Source organism: Lynx rufus, unplaced genomic scaffold (genome assembly GCF_022079265.1).
Source record: "Lynx rufus isolate CCGP_SWC_20201006 ecotype Redwood Valley unplaced genomic scaffold, mLynRuf1.p SCAF_8, whole genome shotgun sequence".
NCBI classification, from domain to species: Eukaryota; Metazoa; Chordata; class Mammalia; order Carnivora; family Felidae; genus Lynx; species Lynx rufus.
This window is the reverse complement of record NW_025814896.1, coordinates 87281927-87298517: the sequence shown is the minus strand read 5'-3', so window position 1 is coordinate 87298517 and position 16591 is coordinate 87281927. Positions and strand designations below refer to the sequence as shown.

At 49.3% G+C, this 16591-nt stretch overlaps 1 protein-coding gene across 1 annotated transcript; it reads left to right on the top strand.

The window, feature by feature from the left end:
- The first annotated feature begins 487 nt into the window (after positions 1-487).
- Positions 488-2127, top strand: ASPRV1 (aspartic peptidase retroviral like 1). The gene has a single exon (XM_047069684.1). It carries the CDS (start codon positions 684-686, stop codon positions 1461-1463), a length of 780 nt encoding a protein of 259 aa, XP_046925640.1. The 5' UTR covers positions 488-683; the 3' UTR covers positions 1464-2127.
- The last annotated feature ends 14464 nt before the right edge of the window (positions 2128-16591 follow it).

The following is a 16591-nucleotide window of genomic DNA, read 5'->3' as shown; positions in this document are numbered from 1 at the left end:
GTTTAGAATGTAGGAAAAACACCTACCCACCCCGTGCTGTGCACAAAGTAGGAGCCTAGTGAATGCATGTGCCTTTTCTTTAGCCATTCAAAGTGGTCACTTGGGGTTGAGGGAAAAGGGGCTTCCCCAGCCTAGAAGCTGATGGGCCTTTGGTCCCTGCCTCCCCTCCTTCTTCCCTTTCCAGCTGAGGACAGATACCTGGATGTCATAACATACTCCGTGTCCTCATCTGTATATTCTGGGACACAGGCTGGGGAGGGTACCTGAGTAGGTCCCCTCTGACTGAGGATGGACTTTCTTGCACCATGGGCTGCCCTGTACCAGTCCCAGGATGGATGCAGAAGGGTGAGGCACTGATCCTGCTCGTTGGGCAGGATGCTGGCAGGAGGGCGGGGATGAGCAAGGGCGGGGCTTCCAGAACAAAGGAGAATGGGGAGCCCTGGGGGCCCAGGCTAGGCATCAAAAAGGCTCTGCAGAGTGAGCAGGCTATCGCAGCTGCCTGCCTCTGTGTCCAGCAGTCAGTCAGCCAGCTTGCGCCGGTCCCTTCTGCCTGCCCCAGACGGGCACCAAACAACACTCTGCTTAGAGAGGCCTTGTTCTCCAGCGTGATTGCGCCGACACTGCTCTGTGGTTTTCTCTACTTGGTGTGGGTTGCTGCTGCAGTTCCAGAGGAGGGCAGAGGGATGGCTGAGAGTGGAGCCAGGAGCCGGGAGGGCCGTCGGGAGCATGCCTTCATCCCGGAGCCCTTTGATGGAGCCAACGTAGCCCCACACCTCTGGCTGCACCGCTTCGAGGCCATCAATGACCTCAACCATTGGGACCATGTCACCAAACTAAGGTTCCTGAAAGAGTCCCTCAGGGGAGATGCCCTGGAGGTCTACAGTGGACTCAGCCCCAAGGACCAGGAAGACTATGGGGCTGTGAAAGAGACCCTCCTGAAGGCCTTCGGGGGGCCCGAGGCCACCCACAGCCAGCTGCCCAAGGAGATCGTCTTTGCCAACAGCATGGGTAAGGGCTACTACCTCAAGGGGAAAATTGGCAAAGTGCCCGTGAGGTTCCTGGTGGACTCGGGGGCCCAGGTCTCTGTGGTCCACCCCAACTTGTGGGAGGAGGTCACAGATGGTGACTTGGACACTCTGCGGCCCTTTGAGAATGTGGTAAAAGTGGCCAATGGGGCTGAAATGAAGATCCTGGGCATTTGGGATACAGTGGTGTCCCTGGGCAAGCTGAAGCTGAAGGCAGAGTTCCTAGTGGCCAATGCAAGTGCTGAAGAAGCCATCATTGGTACCGATGTGCTCCAGGACCACAATGCCGTCCTGGACTTCGAGCATCGCACGTGCACCCTGAAGGGGAAGAAGTTCCGGCTCCTGCCTGTTGGAGGGTCCCTGGAAGATGAGTTCGACCTGGAGCTCATAGAGGAGGAGCCCTCCTCAGGGGAGGGGGGACAGCAGCTCTCCTACTGAGAAGCCCCCTTTTCTTTACCCCTCAAACATTGGTTGGAAGACCCACCACAATGGAGGGGAGGGGCAGATATCCTCACTGGGGTCACTGGGTTTTGCCAGCCCTCTGGGTTTTGCCTCCTCCTCTTTGCAGGGGCCTTAAGCTGCAGCTGGTGGGGGAGGCTTCTATCTGAAAAGGCACAGGTGAGGGAGAACAGGCTGTCCATCTCAGTGGGAGGGAGAGTCCTCGTGGTGGTCAAGCGGTTATTGCTGCCAAAGATTTAAGGCTGGAAGAAGGTTCCAAGAAGGCTAGAAGTGATTGTCTTGGAGAGAGAACTGGGGCACCCCGTCAGATCGATCCCCTGAGTTATGGCTCAGTCACCTTGAGGTGCATGCAGTTTATTTCAGCTGGGCTGGGTCCTGGCTGCAAGATGCTCACAGGCAAGACCCAGTGCTTGCGGATGAGGGTCACAGCTGCTCTGGGATTCTTCTCTGTTGGGTCTTCCCACCTACCTGTATGATGTAGTTTCCTTCTGTCATTGCTTTGAAACCCATCGAGCCTTATGCCAATAATTCATTACTTCAAAAACCAATAAAAATTGACTCATGGAAAAACCACATAATGTGTTGACTGGGGATGAATGGAATGGATGTGAGAGGCTGGGTACAACAGGGAGAAAATGTCAAAGAGAAGGAAGATCTAGTCAGTGAGTGACTAGCCTGGAGATGTAAGAGAATATATACACCGTGACTGTATATATGTTTTGGATTTTCTAAGATAGCCTCAGTTTCAAATATTTTTACTTATTTCTTCCATAATTCCTCTAATTATTTCAAACTCCAATATGTTTGCATCCAAATTGCCTGTTATCCCCAAGAGTGACCCTAAAGTTATTTGTGAGGTGCTGATTGGAGATAGGAAGATTATGGTTATTGTAAACAAGTGGGCAAGTACCTGCCTGGCAAATAGTTCTTACAGCCACCGGGGAAACAGAGGCGGCCTTGGAGGCAGAAAGGTGAGGGGACAAGTGTTGACCTGCACGGGGCAGCCCAAGGGAGTCTGGAGGACAGAGAAGCAGGTAGCAGTGGGGGCTCTGGCATCAGGAGGACAGCTCCTTCCTGGAGGGACTTGGGGCCCGAAACGAGAGAGATGGGATGAAGTGGGGAGGACATTCCTAGATCTGGGAATGGGGTGTTCATCTCTTTTAGGGCTCTACCTCATATCTGCTCCCAGGTTTCTGCCTCTCTCTTTGGAACTCAGTAGGGTTGGAAATTTGGAAACACCCAGGCGAAAAGATCTGCAGGGAGACCAAGGGTGCAAAGCGTCAAGAGCTGTTGAAGATGAAGGCCATCTTCCCTTCATGAGGGTGGGATGAGCCTCTCCTGGAAGTTTCCACCCAGACATCCGTCCCCAGGGGAGAGACAAATAGCTAAGCAGGAGCCAGAGGCAGGGATGAGTCTTTTTTCTCAGAAGCCCCTGGGGACTTGACCCTGGCCCTCCTGAAGCTGCTCTGAGCCAGGGGTGCTTGCTTCCTTCTCAGAGTCCAGCTGTGATTCTCCTGGAAACTGAGGCCCAGGTGCAGCCCTAATCCTCACGATTACTGCAGCCCATCCCTGCGCAGCCAAGCGTATTAAAAGGAATTGGCTCCAGGCTCAGGGCACGTGAGGCGGTGGGCGGTGCTGGATCAGAAGGAAGTCTTTTTCCGGTGAAGTGAGGCCTGGAGGGGGGGTGCCCTGTGAGAGGCCTGGCTGTGGAGGTGGGAGAACTCCAGAAGGAGGTAGGAAGACTGGGGAAGGGGATGGTCTCCTTGTGCCTCCCAGGTCCCTTTCTCAAGTTTGGTTTTCAGCTCCTAACAAATGTGGCTTCTCTCCTAGGCCAAGCCCTCCCCTCAGGGGACAACCCAGGTGGCACCTCCCTGTGACCTATTTTCCTTCAGGTCCTTCAGATCCGAGGCATGTGCGGGGCTGGAGGGAGGGTGAGCCGTGGGAGGGTAGGGAGGTGGACAGGGGATGGGGAGTTGGGTGCCAGGTTGGAACTCCCGGCCAACACCCAGGTTGTCCCTGCTCTGCCCTTCCCCAGGTATAGCAGCTGCTGAGCCCTGTCCTATGTGAACAGGAACAGGGTAACCTGTATCTCAGCTGCAGAGATGCTTGCTCCCCTGTTCTGAGTGAGGGGAGCCGGTCTGAGCCACCAGCTCTCTCCCATGGAGAAAAATGAGCCCCAAGGTGGGTCCAGCCAGAGGGGAAATTGGTGACTTCTGAAGCACAGGCTCCCATGGAGGAAGGAACTAAGCGGTGGCTCTTAACCTGGGACGGGGATTGGGGGCCAGAGACCTGAGACAAATGCTGTGTGTGTGTGGTTACAAATGCAAATACGTGAAGGTGGAGCCTGAGCTGCAAGACGGTGACTTGAGCCTCTGGGAGAAGAGCATCAAGGGGGGAGCCCTGGAGAGCAGCTAGGAAAAGTAGGTTGTGGGCACATCGCAGAGGGCTTTGTGCCTGTGAGGAGTTTGTGCGTAACCTGCACACAAACATTTAAACCGTGGAGGATCAGAAAGACCCTTCCAGCTTCTGAGTGTGTGATGGGAGTACAGCAGCAGCGGCGAGTGTAGCTCTGGAAGCTAGGGTACTATTCAGACTTAGGGTCTGAATTTGAGATGATGGGAAGGAGACAGGGAAGGTTGTAAAGGTTTAATACTGGCTGCACATTAGGATCACCTGGGAGGATCAATTAAAGCTGGTTCTTCAGGGTCCTACCGGGCAGCCAGGCTGCAGAATTTGTGGTCTACATCCCACCTGTCTGTGCCCCCTTGTGACCCAAAGGGTGACACCCGGGCCAGCAGAAAAGCAGCATCAGTGGCCCCCGGACCATGTTAGAAATGCAGGATCTCTACCCATCCCCCCAGACCTGCACCTGAGCCTCCACTGAACAAGCTTGCCAGGTGATTCTCATGCACAGGAATGTTTGAAAAGCTCTGGCCAAGAACAATCTAGTTAAGGGGCAACTCATGGCTCCTGCAAGGTACCCACTTCTCAAATAATGACCACCACATCCTAAATGGCTACTAATTCCCCACACTATGCTACATAATTCCTCATGCCTTATCCAGCAAACATTTATTCTACTTTTAAACTTTGGTTTTGAAATAATTTCAGACTTTCAGAAAAGCTGCAAAAGCAGTACAAAAAATTTCCATCCATTTCACCTAGTTTCCCCAAATAGTAACATTTTACCAATTAATCTTATCTTCTCATTCTCTCCTTGTCTGTATCGATGTGTATAAACTGTTTGAAGATTGCAAATATGATATGCATTTACTTCTAAAGATTTTAGTGTCTATTTCCTAAAAAACAAGGGATTCTCTTACATAACCACAATACAGTGATCAAAATCAGGAAACTAACATTGGTATACCACTGTTTTTACCTGATCTGCAGACCTTATTACATTTTTCCAATTATCCCAATAGTGACCTTTATAGCAAAAGAAAACCACTGTTTCCTGGTCCAGGACTCAGTCCAGCCACACACTGCATTTGTTGCCATGCCTCTTTGGCCTCCTTAACCTGAATGAGTCCTCAGTCTGTCTTTCATGCCCTTGACATTTATGAAGAGGCCAGTCAGTTATTTTGTAGAACATGAATCTACCTTTGGCGGACTGATGCTTTCTTGGGCTTGGATTCGGGTCATGCATTTTTGGTGGGAATGCCCAGACAAGTGATGATGTGTCCTTCCCAGTGCACATCGGGAGCCTCGAGGTGCCTGTTGGTTCATTACTGGTGATGACTTAAATCCATTGGTCAAAGTGCCCAGGTTTATCCACTGTAGACTATTTTGTTGTGTATAATTAATGTTTTCTTGGTTGATCCTGTGAGACTATACAAATAGCTTGTTTCTTGTCTTGTCAGACTTAACCACTAGATCCACGGATGATCTTCGTCTGCCGATGATGTTTCCAATTCTGCTCCCTACATTTATATGCAGTCCTTCAACTCTGAGTTTTCCCTCACTGTCTATTATTCATGTCATCGTAGACTCAGACTCTTATTTTATTCCATGAGTTATGGTCGGTTACTACCATTATTTTGGCCCTCAAATTATTTTAGATTTGGCCTTGGGAACCTCTTCAAATTGGCTTCTGTCTTCTTGGGCCATATCCCCATCATAATCTGGGCCCTTACTTCTTTTCTGTAATGAGATATTCCAGGTTCATTTTCTATCTTCACTGTACCAGCCTTGGAATAGGCCATTTCTCCAAGGAGCCCTTGTTCCTTTTGGTGGAGTCTGATATTCAGAAACCAGGATCTGGATGCTAGGTGTGTTCCTTGTTACCGGGATACCCTCCTATTACATTGCTACTGGGGTGGTCAGATCTAAGGGAAAGAAAAAAAAAAAAAAACCAACAGTATATCTCTGTGTTTCTATCTCTGTATTAAAAATGAGTTCATACTGATACCTCCAATTTCAACCCAGAACCATAGGGCTTATTCTAACCTTCTCCCTTTCCACATTTGCAACTTCTTTCTCCAATGAGAAATCTGACTCCAAGTGACCTACTTTCTTAGTGTTAGAATACCCAGAAAGTAGTTTCAGAATCGTTAGCCCATATGACTGTGAAAAACAAACCTACAAGCAACCACTTATTAATCACCTACTCAGGTGTGGGTGGTCCTTGGCAGCAAATAAGAAAAATAAATTATGAAATCAGACTGCAGTCATCTTAAGGAGACCTAAGGCTCCCAGGTGTGTGAGGCCCTATGTGTCAGCCTGAAGGTATTAGTTTGTCTTGAGGACGCAAGGTGTTTGTTAGGGCAGCTGGAGTTAGAGACTGGAGGCCATACGTCTTGTGGCAGTGCTGAGGGAGTAGCTGGCCTCCATGCCCCAGAGGAGTCACCTGGCCTGCCCACCTGGTCCCCAGCCACTGAAGAGCTACTGAGGCAGCTGTCAGCTGATGCCACCACACGCTCTAGTTCCATCAGTCACTGTCCTATCCAGAGTCCCCTGTTGCCAAGCAATCCAGGTAATGAATGTGGCTTCCCTGGCTGGGCTGTAAGGAGGGCAAACTCTGGTCAGGCCACACTTCCCACCTCTTCCAACTAGCTGCTGTGTTCTTCCGTGTGAGTTCACACATTGGCTCTCAAGTTCTGCCTGCTCACATACTGTGGGCCAGCCTCCCCTCAGCCTGGAGTGGGGCAGTTCTCCAAAGCACATGCTGTCTGTGAGGCTTGTCCTCAGCCAGCCTTGCCTCCCCTCGCCCCGCTTCTCTGGGCTCCTATTAGAGCATCTTCCTACCCTAGGAAGTGTGCGAAGTGAGCCCTGAGCTCCGGGGATTTATAGTCTGAGGAAGGAGGCAGCTCTGTAAAGGAACCCCAGGCCTCAGAGGGGCTCCATGCTGTGTCCCCTCCCCACTCCCATCTGTGCAGGGCTGGGAGCACAAGGTCACATGGTGGGGATCAGGAAGGGCTTCACAGAGGAGATCTATAAGCTGAAGACAAGTGGCTGTTCCCAAGAAGAAGTGGGGTGGAGGGAGGAGGGTGAGGAAAGGGAGCAAGGACCAGTGGCGCTGGGGCTGGGCTGGCTAACCGAGTGATTGGGGATGGGAAGACAGAGAACCAGGCGTGGAGGGTCTTGTATGACTTTTGAGGTGGCTCCAGAAGGCCAGGGATAATTGATGATGGATTCCTTCAGCTTTAAGATGCACTCAGTTAAGAAGTACATTATAAATATAATAATTATTTTTGGAAAAAAACATAAATGTATGTGCCAATGGTATATCCCAATTCAAGAAGCAGTAAAGTGTGTGTGTGTGTGTGTGTGTGTGTGTGTGTGTGTGTGTGTGAAAGAGGGAGAGAGAGAGAGAGAGGTGGTGGTGGATGTAGGTCTAAAGTAGAGAAAATACTTGATTTCATCTCTAGTACAAACCAGCTCCGTGCAGCTCTCTGGGTGGGTGGTGCTGCAAAGCATCCTGGTCCTGCCTGTGTTCAGACACAGCCAGAAAGATGCTGTGATCAATTAGTGATGTCTGTTCTGGGACAGAACACGCTGGGAGCCAGCGTGGAGAGTGAGCACCTGATTCCTCTACTGTGTGCAATCAGGGTGTTCATCCTTAGGTAGTGGGGAGCTGTGGAAGTGTTATAGGGAGGCAGTTAACATGACATCTCCATGATTGATGCATCTGAGCCCCAATTCACAAACGCAGAGATGTGTGGGAAATGACAGTTTAAAATGTTTTTCCAAAATTAAAGCTGACTACATCTGGACTATTGAGAAGTCTCAGTCATTTTGGGGGCCTTCTCAGAACCTTATGCAGCATTGAAGCCTTGTGGGGAGAGAGGAGGCTAGTCATGGACACCTGGTATGCTGTTATCATGGAGATGCCCATGTCCTGTTCACGTGATCCCTTTAGGCCACGTGGCTGTGCTGTTTTCTGTGCTAGGCTCAGGGGTACTAGCAGCCTGGGTCTCAGGTCTTGCATTCCTAGGGACACCAGGCAGCCCCTCCCTGTGATGTCCTGCCACTTCTTTAGGGTGAGGCCACTAAGTGACATATGGGTGCCTGTTCACTCCAAGACTGACCGCCATCCATCCCTTGTGGCACATCTGTCTTCCTCATCTCATATGCACCTGAGCCCATCCCACACCTCCCTGTCCAGGGAGCTCGGACAGATTCTCATCCATGGGTTTAGGCAGATACAAAAGTTGGGGAGGAAAAGTACCATATCTTACAGGTAACACTGGCTTTTAGCCCAGGAACATAAGCAAACCCTAAAAGGCCAGGCTACTTGCCTGAGATGGAAGAGTCAGGAGAAGAACCTGGAGCAAAAGCACACACTGTTGTTTTCATGTCCTGCTCTGATGTGCATTCCGGCATCCTGTGGAAGGGGCACAGGCATAAGACCGGATGGAAGGGGTTGTCTGTTGGGGAGACAGCAATGGCCCAGGTACAGGGTGAAGAGGCTAATAAGCAGGGTCAGTGGGGAAGGGGGACCAATTTCTGAGGTAATAGGGGTGGTTTTGCCCCTCAGGGAACATTTGACAATGTCTGAAGACCTCTTGGGTTGTCACTTCAGAGAGGTGTGGGGGGCAGTGCCACTGGCATCTTGTGGATAGAGGCCAGGGCTGCTGCTAAGCCTCCCACAGTGCACAGAGTGGTCCCCCAGTGTGGAATCCTCTAGGCCTGGATGTCAACAGCAGTGCCAAGGCTGAGAAACTGGCCTGAGGTAACTCACAGTTTGCTGATTTGGCAGTTTCTTTCTAAGTCTTACAAACCACCCCCCCCCCCCCCGGAATGTAGGTTTTATCTCCATTTGACAGATGGGAAAATTGACATTGGGGGAGGTTAGTTGGCTCAACATTGCTCAAATGGTAAATAGCTGAGCTGAGTTAGAGTTTAAGCCCCTCTTACTCCAGAATGTTCAATTCATTCTGCTGGGGCAGTCCACACAAAGACTTGGTAAAAACGAATTTGTTTTCATCTATTATAAATAGAGCAAGGAAAGACAAAGTGGGAGGAAACGAATGTGAAAAGCTGAAATGTTCAATAAATAGGTCTTGGTTAACTAAACAGTATGTAAGGTATTTGTGAAACTTCCGAACATGTTCACTGTGGTTGGAAAACTTTTTTTGTTGTTGTTTTGCCAATTTGTAAAAATTTATAAAAATTACCAAACAAGTAGAAGAGACATCATTGGCTGAGAATAAACTGGGAGAAAGAACTCCCCTAAACGCCCCCCCCCCCCAAATTTCGGATCCTTTTGTTACTTGTTTGGTTAATTTTTTTCATTGTTTAAATTCCTTTTAGTAATTTGTTTTTGGTGTTTTTACAAAAGGAGTGAGTGTTCATTATGGGAAAACCAGAAAATTAGGTCAATCCAGAAATCTACAAAGAAACTCCACTTGCCACCCCCCTCCCAAGGTCAGACGTGACCTATTCTTCCAGACCTTTCTCTATTATGGACATTTACAGGGATGCGTTTTCCTTCATTCTTCTACTCTGTTATTTTTTCTTTCTTCCTTTTTAGCAAAAATAGGATGACATAGTATTTTCTCCATACTTTATGTAACTAATCCCCTATCTTGGACATTCAGATTGTTTTCAACATTTTGCCATTACAAACCTCACAACACAGTGAGGAACTGGAATGTAAAGCAGCCACACAGAACACACAAACCTCACAGCCATAATGGTAAGTGGAAGAAGCCAGACACCAACATGTGCAGTGTGATTCCATTTAGATAATAATCCAAAACAAATAGGCCAAATGAAGCCACGGTGTGTAGAGATACACACTGAGGCAGACTTCTAAAGGCAAGAGAAAGTATATACTTACGACAGAAGCAGGGTGGCTGTGATGATGTGTCGGGAAGGGCATCTGGGGACATCTGGGGGCCAGCAGTGTCTTGATTCTTGAGTGGATGGGGTTTATGTGGGCATTTACTTTACAATAATTCACTAATCAGAACATTTATGTTCTCTGCACCTTTATGTGCATGGCCTTTCACAATACATTTAAAAAAAATGTTTATTGAGAGAGAGTGGGGAGGGGCAGAGAGAGAGGAAGAGACACAGAATCCCAAGCAGGCTCTGTGCTGTTAGCACAGAGCCCTATGTGGGGCTCGAACTCCCAAACCTTGAGAACGTGACCTGAGCTGAAGTCACGAGTCAATGCTTAGCTGACTGAGCCACCCAGGAATGCCTCACAATACATTTTTAAAAATGAACAGTATTAAGACAGGCTGCTAGAATATTAACTAGAAATGTAAGGCAAAATACTTGAGATGGTACAAAATGATGCATGCCACCTCCATTCTACATCAAAATCCCATTTTAAAAAAGTTAATCTTAAGCTTTTTATTTAATTAACTAGTGTATTTATTTAGAGCAGGTGCAAGTGAGCAAGGGGCAGAGAGAGAGAGAGAGATAAGTGGGGCTCACCCAAAGTGGGGCTCATGGTCACCCAGTGATGGGTTCAGACTCATGAACTGTGAGATCATGATCTGAACCAAGTCAGATGCTTAACTGACTGAGCCACCCAGGCACCCCCAAATCCCAATTTTTGAAAAATGATGTGGACTATCTTTTTCCACCGAATTGTCCTTTGGGCTGAATTGTTCCCCGCACTCCTACCAACTTGTTCTCAAACCAGATTGTTTTCTATCAAATTGCTTTTGTTTTTGACCAAGTCGTGTGGATTATTCTAAAGCACAGGTACTTTCCGTGGCACTCTGCCCTCCTTCGTCCGACCCTGCCCGTGATAAAGTCCTTTATTTGTAGTGAACCCCTCACTCACCGTGTTTCACCATCTGCCCTCTGGGCCACATGGCCCCAGAGACTCTCATCCTGCCTCAGCTGTGAGCTTGAAGTCTGTCTCTTGCTCCTATTCACTTCCTTGTCCATCTGTGTGCAAATGTGGACACCTGAACGTGCCGTGTGCCAGGCATGGGTGTAGGTACCGGGGCGCCACCGGTGTGGAGAGCTGTGTCTTTGCTCTTGTAGAATCCCATTTTAATATCAGACAAAACAATTGTCCTGTGGTACGAAAAGATGAGTCTGGATGACAGGGATAGTGGGTAGAAAGTGAGGAGGGATGTGTAGTTTTATACAGAGGGGGTCAGGGGCCTCATGGATAAGGTGACCTCTGTGCAAAGACAGGAGTGAAGGAAGGGGAAAGCCACGGAGGTGTCGGGGGAAGGAATTCTGGGCAGAAGGAGTAGCAAGTGCAAAGGCCAGGGGTGTTTAGGGAACAGCCCATGGGGCAGGGCGGCAGGACCTGAGGTCAAGGAGGGTGGCCAAGGCCAGGTCAGGTGGGTACTTGCCACTGAGGAGGCTCTAATGTTCCACTGAGAGAGTTCCACAGCTGCCTTTTGCACTGAGGAAGGCTGGGATCTGAGGTTTGTTTTAAAAGGATAATGGTGTTTGTTGGAGATCCTGGGGGCAGACAGGGGGAGACCAGCTTCCCAGTGACCTCCCCATGGCTTCACTCTGTTGTGGCCCCTTCACTTTTAGACACTGGCCACTGAGACCCCTTTCCTCTCTGACCCGAGGCAGTAGGTAGCACTCCCCTCTGGGACTGGCATGTCCACAGCCAAGGATGGGGTGGGGACTGCACTTAATCTCTTCAAATGCACTTATCTGAGATGCCCCCTCACGTTAGTGCTCAAGAAGTTTTGGATCCTGCTTCTGTTAGGCAATCTGAGTGCCATCTTGCCACCTTGGGGTCATCCTCCGATGTGGAGAATGTGTCATCCATACCTGAGTCCAAATTATTGTGTTCATGTTGAATGGGACAGGGTTGGGGAACATGTTCCATTCATGCCACTGGATGCCTTCTTGTAGATAGACCTGCATCCACTAATTTAATCTCCGTGGGACCACAAGGAGTTTTTTAATACTGAAATTTACTGAATACTGATTTTCTCTTTGGAAATACACAACAGAGCAGATTCCAGGCTAGTGGGGTGAAAACAATTTTCTCATTTACTTGCAATTCAATGAACTTTCTTGAGTTGGGGAGAAAGGGTGGTGTTCCTTCTGCTTCTGACAGGTGACTCAGACCCAGGCCAACGCTGCCTCCAGCCTCTGTGGAAACCCCCAGAGGAGCCCCAGTTCCTACAGACAAGTAAGGATTGCTTTCAGCCTTGATGCAGCTCCCTACTAGCCTTTGGCAAGTTTATTTCCATTGCTTAAAAAAAAAACAAAAACAAAAACCCATACTAACCTTCCCTCTCCGCACTCTGGACCCCAATAACCTTACCCTTTGCTTAGTCAACCTCCCTTCTCTCTGCTTGCTGAAGAGAGGAACAGAACATTTTTAAAAAATTATTATCATACATAGGTAGCACTCTTATACAACTGTGTCTTCCCTATTCTCTGCAAAGGTGAACTTAAATGACTTCCAAAATTACATATATTAAAATAAAAGAAATTTTAAATAAAAATCAAGGTCAGGGAAAAGACTAGAGGGAATTTAGATATACAAATCTCAAGGTCTCACATAATTACTAAAGGCAAGGTGTGAATTTGGCTCTGAGCTTCCTGGCAGCCTAAGCAATAAGAGAAAGGTGATCCATTTAATGATTCACCTTTTCCCTGAGGAAACACATACCCATTCTTCAGGAAAAGCAATTAGATTCCTGCTCTGAGTTCTGAAAAGTGGTTTCACCCATCATTGAGGGATCTAAGTGTGGGAAAGAGAAAGCAGTGCCTCACCCAAGTCCTCTCTTGGCCATCTGTTTCCACTATTGCCTCTTCTAGGCTCCATGCTGTTCCGTGTCCTGTGCTGGTCTGTGCTTGCCCTGCAGCTGCTTTGACCAAAGCTTTTAATTGCCAAGTTGTGGAGAACTGTCACAGCCCTGGCAGTTGCAGAGTTCACAGTTGAAATGTGGAGTCTTTGTTGACTGGCTAGCACTCTAACTACTATTGTTCTAAATTTGCTTTTGGAAAGACACCTGCAGACCTAGTCTCTAAGGCGCCTCCCACTCTTCTGATTAGGTGCCTGCAAAATGTAAGCATTTTAGCAAGGGTGTCTCTGGTTTAACCAGTCCTGTACTTCCTGGTCTCTCCTTGAGAGTCTCTGAGCCGCCTTGCAGAGCTAGAGGGGTTTTAGGATTTGTTTTGACTTTTTGAACAGCATCTAGGTGAGGTACAACCTGAAAAAAACGCCCCTTTCCCCACCTTTGGCCATATTCTATCCCTGAGTCACTCTCCTCTCTCTCCTGTCAGTTTAGCCACTTCCTGCCTGCTGTTTGTTGTCTAAATAGCACAGTCAGAACAACATATTTGAACACTTCCCTGCCATCTCATGTAATTTTCCCTTCCAGGCTGATTTCTTTTCTGAATGTTAGAATTTTGTCTTCTGAAAGCCTTAGTTATGTCTCTGACAGTGCGGGGTTTCTCTCCTTGCTGGTAAAATTATCCTGATTGCTCCCATGTGCTGAATGCTCCTGAAAGTCAGGCATGGGGCTAGGTTCTTTCCATACCCTGTCTCACATAATCCCCCCAACAGCCACAGGAAATAAATACTATTATTATCCTTACTTTACGGAACGGGAACATAGAGCCCAGGACAATTGCCCCAGGCATTGGCCCTTGGATCCATCTGACCAGAGTCCGTGTGCTTGACCACCCCCCCCCCATCCAGGGTATCTAAAGGACATCGTATTCCCCCAGACGATCTCTCATTCCACTGCTGATCAGAATTCACTCCAGTGCTCCATGATAACAGCATCCTATCCCTTCTGGGCGATGGGAATATCAGTAAGGCAAGGCAAGAATTTCTCAGACATTTTTAACTAAGTGACCTTTCCAGGAGATGGTTTGGGTCTCCCAGACCTTCTGGGGCAGGGCTGGGGACTGCTGCTGGGTGTTATCCAGCCTGGCCAGCAAGTTTGGTTGGGCTACTGTTTCTCCCTTTCCTCTGTCCTCTAGGCCCTCCCACGTGTCTTCTCTCCCAGGCCCATGGTTTCCTTAAAGGTAGACCTATTTCTGACACAGAGCTCCCTACCGTGATTGTCATCGCTCACCTCTGCCCCAGGTCAGGCCGAGAGCATCTGATAAAAGACTCCTCTCTCTTCCCTCAGCGCCTCAGTGAACCTCTCCAGCCCTTGAGTCCGCAGTCCACCAGCCCCGTCCTGGCCTTGGGGCTATACCCTTTGCTCTGTCCCGGCTCTTGCCCCAGTTGTCCCACTAAATCCTGAGCTTGTCTTCACCAGAGATGCTGCCTTTGTGCACATTGAGGGAGGGTCCCGGAAGCTGTGGCCTGGCATAGCCTGCCCCCCTGTCTGCTGAAAGGGGGTCAGTGACTCTCCTCCAGCATGCAGCTTCCTGTTCCTCTGGGCGAGCGTTCACCCCTAGTCAGTGAGCAGCCCCATCTGCTTTGTGTGGTCCCCACAAGGACGTCCCCTGAATTCCACATGGGACAGTGTGGGCAGAGGGCCGACTTGCCACCTAGTCCGTGTCAAGCCCTGAACAGTGCTTTCCTACAGGGTTCCTGCCTCTGGAGCCCCCAGCCATGGGAAGCCCAATGCCCTTAATTAATGGGAAGGCCCAAGTGGGCGATGGGAACAAGAGGCTGCTACTCCAGAGTCTCTTTACAGAGAGGGTTGCCGTGTTCCTCCTCATCTAGGTCATGGTGACATCTAAGAGGTGGACCAAAGTGGCACTTGATTAAGGGGAACTCCAAGGCCTACGTGGAAGTGTGTTAAGTAAATAACAGTTGAATGAAGTGATGTCACAGGGTCTACAACCAAGAAGACTTGGTGTAGAAAGAATGTCTTCGAGTCCTATACAGAATGTCCTCCTCTAGGAGCATGCTGGGTTATTGTCACAAGACCCCCATGAGTTTCAAGGGTCAGGGGTTATTCCTCACAAGAGGCAGAGAGGGATGTTAAGATGGAGGTGAGGATGATGACTTAGCAGTGGCGATCCACACTTGCCCTGTGCGTTCCCAGTTTCTGCCTCATTAACTGGGGCCTAAGGCCCCTTCTCGGAAAACGGCCGCATCCAAAGGCTTAAAAAAGAAAATGCGATGTATGGAAAACTGATTAGAGTTTGACACCGCTCTTGCAACAATTGAGGCAAAGGAAGGTGGGCTCTGGTGTTCGAGCCCCCCAGCTCTGTGGACTCGGGGCCAAATGCCTCCCCTCCCTCTGCCTGCATCCTCTTCTGAGAGACGGGGACAGTGGCCGCAGTCACCAGCAGAGCTGGTGTCGGAGCTCCCCGAGGCTCGGAGGCAGAGCCCTCAGGACCCGTGAGTTGACCATTTTGGTGATGTGGACCCATACGGCAGAAAGAAGGACACCTCACCAGGCTGCTGTGAGCGAGCAAAGTCAGGAAACCCTGGGAATAAGATTTGTCATCTTGTGGGGGCTGCTCTTTATGTGAGAGCTGCCTCCGTGATTATCTGCGGCCCAGAGCTTCCTCTCCCTCAGCCACAGTGAGCAGGGGCCTGGTGCTGTGGGCCAGCGCAGCTTTTGTCCATTTGCTGACAGTTCACTGCCTGGTGGGTTCAGTTTGGAGTCTGTCCACAGAGGTGGATTCTAGAATCTCACATCCTAGACCGGCCCAGTGCACGGCCCATGCTTTTTGGAGAAAGCGGAAGAGAAAGGCTACTTCTCCCAAGTAGAAACACCAGAAAGATCCTTTTTTTATAAGCCCTGCAGAGTGTACGCCATCATGGATAACTTCCAGGGCCCCACAGAAACCTTCTGGAATTTTTAGGTGGTTTGAAGAAGAGGAGGTCCCTAGTAAAGAAGGAGAAAGCCACTTTTTTCTTTCCACTCGACTCTGAACAAGTGCTTTCTTGAGGGAGCAAGAAGAATCAGGCTAGCTGGGTGGGACTTGAGGTCCAGAGCCAGTGACACTAGAAGGTGTTACCAGAGGTCAGGTTTTGTGTTTTGTCCACAGATGTGTCCTCAGCTCTACGACAGAGCCCAGCTCAGAGAGGGTGCTCAACCCCTGTATGTTGAATGAATGAATGAATGTAAATTAATGCCCTAAAGCAGGTGCCTTCTCTCCTCTCAGTAAATCTCATGTGTCCTTCACAGTCTGTCCTCCCTGCATGTGTCCCATCGCTCGCCACGTGCTCTGGCCTCCAGGCCACACCCCAGCCCTGCGGGCCTGCCTTTGCTCTAGGCTCCTATCCTCGCTGACACCTACTTTCTCCAGGGCCCAACTTGAATGGCACCACCTCTGTGACTTCTCATGGCACTGTCCCTGCCCAACTTTATTCCACAACTATGTGGTATTAAATTGTGACTCCCATCTCCGTCTTTCCCAGCAGAGCGTGGGCTGGAGAGACCGGGTGCCATCTTGGTCGCCCACATCAGCAGAGGTGACTGCGTGGTAACCAGTGACCCAAGGGCAAGTGTGGAACAGGAAACAGGTAAGAGGGGCAGCTACACCAGCATCGGTTCCGATCAACACATGAGGTCAGCCCGAGCCACACAATCTGAAGTCTTCTCACAGAGCCTAAGTGCTCAAAACTTTTGGCCAGTGAATTTTCCATGAAATTAAAAAGTCTGATTAACACATTTCTGGAAGTAGAAAGAAACCCCAAAAGGGCACAAAATAACAGGAAGACCCAAATTTCTTTAATAATGAAATAATTTATTTGTGAACGGTGGAACGATACAGAAGTTTACATATACACAGCA